Source organism: Monodelphis domestica, chromosome 7, assembly GCF_027887165.1.
Source record: "Monodelphis domestica isolate mMonDom1 chromosome 7, mMonDom1.pri, whole genome shotgun sequence".
In the NCBI taxonomy this organism is placed as follows: domain Eukaryota; kingdom Metazoa; phylum Chordata; class Mammalia; order Didelphimorphia; family Didelphidae; genus Monodelphis; species Monodelphis domestica.
Window position 1 is genome coordinate 236,083,642 of NC_077233.1, and position 6,000 is coordinate 236,089,641.

Genomic DNA, 6,000 nt, shown 5'->3' on the forward strand with positions numbered 1-6,000 from the left:
ATACGTAGTAAGCACATAAAATACTTTTTTCATTCATTCATTATTATGGGTAACCTTCTGGTAACAATCTGCTTCAAATTAAAATGGTAGAAGGATCATAGATTTAGTGCTGCAAGGGACCTTAAAGACCATCTAGTCCAAACTCTTCACTTCAGATAAAAGGAAAGTGAGGCCCAAAAAGGTTGTGACTTAGTCTAGGTCAAATGGGTAGTTTGAAAGCCAGAATTTAAACTACAGATGGAAGCTTTCTCACCTCAAAGCTAGTATACTTTCCCAACAGTCTCCCCCCAGGCCCACACTTGCCACTTTCCCAACTTGGCAGAACCTGGCAAAACTTGCATATTGCCAGCATTAAGAATCCAAAGTCACCTTATAAGACAAAAGGTAAGTCAATCACAGAATAAGAATAAGAAACACCTTCAGTATATGGCCTTAAGCATTTAGGCATTTATATTCCCAGATAAGGCCTGAAGAACAATGTGCAGACTATCTATGGAAGATTCTTGGGACAATATAGAATAGTGGAAAGAGGCTTCCTCTAATGAAATCAAGAATCTACCAAATTACTAAAAGTAATTGACTGGCTTTATATCACTGTTCTGATTGTTAGTTATCTACTTCTGAATTTAATTAACATTGTTATATTCCACATATAATTAAGAAAACAAACTAATAATTTGCCTAGTGCCACAAAAGTAAAAAGCAAAAAGTCAAAACCAGTATCACTTATTAGTATGATCAATGTGGCACACAGCTTCCTACCATACCAATAATAGTGAACAACAAGAAATTAGTGAAACATTTTCAGTTCTTACCTTGTCATAGAGAGGAATCATAAAATAACCATTGTTTGGAGCACAGTCTGTTTGGTATTTCAAAGTTCCATGCTTGGTGTATAACTTAATCTATACAAAGATTTTTAAAAATGTGAAAATGAAAAAAAAAGTTGCACTGATACTCAAAAACAGAAATATTAATTAAATTTAACTTTCCCACCTCCAAAACAATCAGAAATCATAAAACATTTGATACTTTAAAATATTTCTTAAGTTGTTTTTTTCTGTTATGCATGTCATTTATATGAACTACTAGAATATTTCAGTTTTATTTATTTCTTATTTATTGCATAGCATAGTAGTCTCTGAGTAGAATGCTATTCTCTAAAACTTACAGCCTGACTACTTTATAGTAGTACTATATAGTACTTTATAGTACATTTTATAATGTACTGTAATACCTAGGCTCCTTAATTTCTAATTTGGAAAATTAATTTACTGTTAACTTATCTTCCATGGGTGTTGCAAAGAATAATAGTGTTTTAGGATTCTCAATCATAATATTAATTAAATATGCCATGGAATGAGTTTTGAAGAAACATATATGTACATATGTATTCTCAAACGCAATTAGGAAATAATAAATATGTGTTTATAAAGCATAACAAGGCAACCATTATTTAAAAATTAGGAAAATAATATTTGGTCTTGAAAAAAAATTTAGTTGGGAATAAAACAAAATCAAATCATTACTGAAATGACAAAATTATTTGGTTTTAATGCATAAAAATACAGACGAATTCACAATTCTACAATATAAACACATATAAGATTAACAAAATCATTTAATTCAGGTTAGTGGGGAAAAAAAATAGAGAAGTTCTGCACTAAGAGGAGATGCCACTTTTTGCTTTCAACTCAATAAAAAAAACAACTTAGAGAATTGTAGAGGTAGGAGAAGCTTTGGAAACTATCTAATTAAACTCTCTCTCACTGACAAATAAAGGAAAATGTGGCTCACTTAAGTGAAGTGAAACCCAAGGTCACACTACTAGTTGGCATTGTGTAAGGAAAACACAGGTTTCCTGACTCCCCAGTCTGGTAATTCCTCCCCTATGGCTCAAGGCACAAACTAACCTTATATAACCTTATATATAAATTCTGTTACTCCCCCAACAGAGTAAAGATCTTCTCCCTCCGCTACCTGCAAGCCACAAGGAACTGTATTTCCTGAATTACTGGCAAAGGTAGTGTCCAATAAAATATTTTAAAATAAATATACTGAAAATTAATTCAGAAAAGTTTAGTACTCTGACATCATATATGAAGCTTTTACCTAGGTGTTGCACAGCTAGGTAAAGATACACATAAAATGTACCTCTTCAAAGCAAAAAAAAAAATTTAATGGTTAGAAGTCTAGGGTTAGAGATCCCAGAGGTCCAATAATAGATATTTATATGGTACTTTTACAAGCTTTATATACAGAAGTATATTTAATCTTCAGAACAACCTTATCAGGTAGGAATTATTATAAACCGAATTTACAGATGAGGAAAATAAAATTTGGAAATCAATTAGCATACATTTATTAAGTGCTTCCATGTAAAATGCATGCATTATGCTATTAATCAAAATACAAATACCAAGAATGAAACACATTCATGACTTACCACTGGTCACACATCTAGTAATCACTAGAGGTGGGATTTGAACCCAGGTTCCCACACACACACTCCAAAACATTCATCATGTTTTACTATAACTTAGAGTTGATGAACAATTTCTTCTTTAAAGAAATGAAGTATTTTATTTATATTAACGCCTGACATGTCTGCCATTTTACAGATAGAAAAACTGAGCAAGATATTATGCAATTTACTCAAAGTCAAATAGGGCAGAGCCCAGAACCTTTGTTCCTTGTTCATTTTCAGTTGTGTCCAACTCTTCTTCCCAACTCCATTGGAGTTTACTTGGCAAAGATACTAGATTGGTTGTCATTTACTTCTCCAGCTCATTTGACAGATGAGGAACTGGTGACAAATAGGTTTAAGTGACTTGCCCAGGGTCACACAACTAGAGTCTGTGGCCAGATTTGAACATCATGAAGATGACTCTTCCTAACTCCAGGCCAGGTACTCTATCCATTTCACGACCAACTAACTCCCAGATTACCTTTCTAGAGAGCCACAAGGAAGAACTTTACACTACAATACACACTCCAAAAACTAAAAATCAGCTTTAATGCCAGGGACTTCCCTGTGTTGCTTATCTCCAATTTGTCACATGTGTATATGATAAATTATTTATATATATGAGAAATACAAGATATAGATATAGATATATATCATTTGTACATAATGATTCCCACGTTGTCCTCACCATTAGACTGGGAGCTCCTTGAGAAGAGGTGCCTTTCTTCATATCCCCAGTTCTTAGTACAGTACACTTAATAAATGTTTGTTGACTGACCAAACAGCTGTAACAAGATTTTCTCTCTAAAAGACAGTATTATCTCCTTCTAGCTAATCCATTTCACCAGGCATCTTCTTTCACCTTCTCTTCTCCCAAAAAAAAAAGTTCTACATATAAACACTCTATCTATTCTGACCTGTTCACCAATTCCCTCTGCACCAATATATCAACTGCCACTTCTCATCTCACTTTCTTCGGCCACAGGAATTAAATTTTTCACAATTGCATTTCAATATTATTGATTTTTTGCAATTCTATGCACTCTACTTTGTGCATTTAAATATGTGACAGAACAATAATCAAAAAGAAGCCACTGTTTGGAGTAGTCTCTGATATTTCCAAGTTCTATACTAAGTATATAACTTAAATTTGTACAAATTTAAATGTGCAAAATGTGAAAATGTGGGGAGGAAACGTTGCATTACCTCTGGCACTTAGATAAAAAAAAACTGAATTAAATTTAGCTTTCCCACATCAGAAACAATCAGAAGTTTACATAAAGCATTCAGTAACTTATAATGCATTTTTCTTCTGTTCAGGCAGATTACTTCATGCAAACTATTGAAATATGGGTCTGGATCTTTCCGTTTTGCTTATTCCATAGTCCACAGCACAGAAGCAGGTCATACGGTAACTTAATAAAAGTCTGGGTAGACTGACATTCTCTAAATCTCATTTCCTGACTTTGTTGCACGGTACCTGGGGTCTTTAACTTCTCACTAAATTATTCCATTTGAGGTTTGGGAAGCAGCCCCGAATTTGGGAAAAAGAAAAACCTAGATTCGAGCCCCTCGTTCTGTGACCTTAGGCAGGTCACTGAATCACGCCAAGACTCAGTTTCCTCATCTGTAAAAGGAAAGGGATGGTTAGGGTCCCTTCCATACTCCATGATGGCCAATAATGGATAGTCTTGCGCTTGCAGACCTCATGCGACAGGGATCTCATCCCCTACAGGGGCAGTCCTTCCGCGGTCGCGGCGCGCCTCACCTCGATAAGGGAGTAGTTGATCTCCACCTCGGACTTGACGAAGCCCCCGCAGCCCACGACGATGTCTTCCGAGCCGCGGACCTGCGCGCCGCCGCCTAGCAGAAGTATCAGCACGGCGGCAGCCGCCAACAGCCGCGGCAGACCCAATCCCCGACCTGGCCGCATGGCCCCGGCCTCCGCCCCCCAGCCGCGATCCGCCGGACCCAAGAACGGCCGCACCTCAGGCTACCGCCCCGCCCAGCCCGGCACTGAAGAAGAAAACCTCTCCTTCCGCCTCCGGCCGCTGACAGGGCAGGCCCCGCCCCTTGCTCAACCCCGCGCGCATGCGCCCTCTAGCCCACCTCCCACTTCCCCATATCCTCCCCCATTCCCTCTGAAATTGGACAATGCGCAGGCGTACTCTAACCAAAAAAAAGGAGGGAGGGAAGTCTGGGTCTGCAGTGAACGCATGCGTACAAGATTGGGCTCCTTTTTACAACACTTTTAGTAGGATGATTTGTCCATCCTTCGAAATTAAATTGAATGTTTATGTAGGTATTGAGTCAAAGTATTTGGGACTCCCTGTATTCTCTAACGACGATTCAACCAAACATTTATTAAGTTCTTGTTATATAAATGGAAAGAACAACCATAAAAAAATAGTCAAAAATGAATGTTTGGAAATTTAAGAGAACAAGCTTGACTCCAAAAAAGAAACATGAGAGAACACCTCAATCCTTTGAGGGGTTTGGGAGAAAGGGCGAGTGCACAGGTGCAGAACGCTACCTAAACCTTCAGTTTTTCCCAGGTATTAATAATAATAACTAACATTTATATACCTCTTTCGAGTGTGCAAGCACTTTATAAATATTACCGCACTCTATATATATTACCTCATTTTATCCTCACAACAACCCTGGGAGGTAAATGCTATTATTCCTCCCACTTTACATCGGGGAAACTGGAGAAACTAGCCCAGGGTCACACGGTTGGTTAATGTCTGAGGCTGGATCTGAATGTAGGTCTTCCTGGCTCCTGATTCAATTCTGTCCAAGCTATCTGTATTGATGGGGTTTGCTGGATTTTTCTTTCTTCTATAGTTTCTCTTTTTTTCCCTTTTTCTTTAAAAAAATGTCTATCATAAGGGGTGACCTTCTGGGAAGCATGTGGAAGGGAATCTAGGTGACACAAAAACAAAAGATATCAATAAAGATCTATTTCAAAAGAACCATAGCTATTCAAGACACTGGGCTAGAAGCTGAGAAAAGAAAATGGGGAAATAAAAAAAACTAAAACAAAAAGCCCATCCCTGCCCTAAAGAGGTAAGTGCAACCTGTACACACATTAATAAAAAGAAAGTAAGCCTTTTCACTTGCTGTCTCCTATTTCTGGAATTTTTTACCTCATCATCACCTCTCAGCATTTCTTCAAAACTCAGCTGGAACACAACTTTCTACATGAAACCTTTCTTGATTCTCCAAGAATCACGTTAAATAAAATGTAAACACTTCCAGTTCTATCAACAAGCATTTATTAAGTTTCTTCTACATTCCTGGCACTGTCTGGAACACTTGCAAAAGTAAAACAGTTCTTGCCCTCAAAGAGCTTACCTTCTGATGGAGAAGATACATGGACAGAGCTAACCTGCCTGCTTTCAGCCCAGAATTATCTCAGCACTCGTGATTTAGAGGTAATGAAGCACTTTGTTGTTCAGTTGTGTCCTACTCTGTTACCCCATTTGGAGTTTTCTTGGCAAAGATACTAGAGTGGTTTGTCATTCCTCCTC

General features: G+C 37.5%; 1 protein-coding gene across 1 annotated transcript in view; it reads right to left on the reverse strand.

The window, feature by feature from the left end:
- The window catches only part of LOC100025365 (BOS complex subunit NOMO1), a 51,296-nt gene extending 46,715 nt beyond the window's left edge, over positions 1–4,581 (reverse strand). The window contains exons 1-2 of the mRNA XM_001376291.5: positions 4,236–4,581; positions 816–905 (exon numbers count right to left, since the gene is read on the reverse strand). Coding sequence (XP_001376328.2) covers positions 816–905; positions 4,236–4,400 — 255 coding nt within the window. The 5' untranslated portion in view covers positions 4,401–4,581. The remainder of the gene's footprint in view (positions 1–815; positions 906–4,235) is intronic.
- Between the last annotated feature and the right edge of the window lie 1,419 nt (positions 4,582–6,000).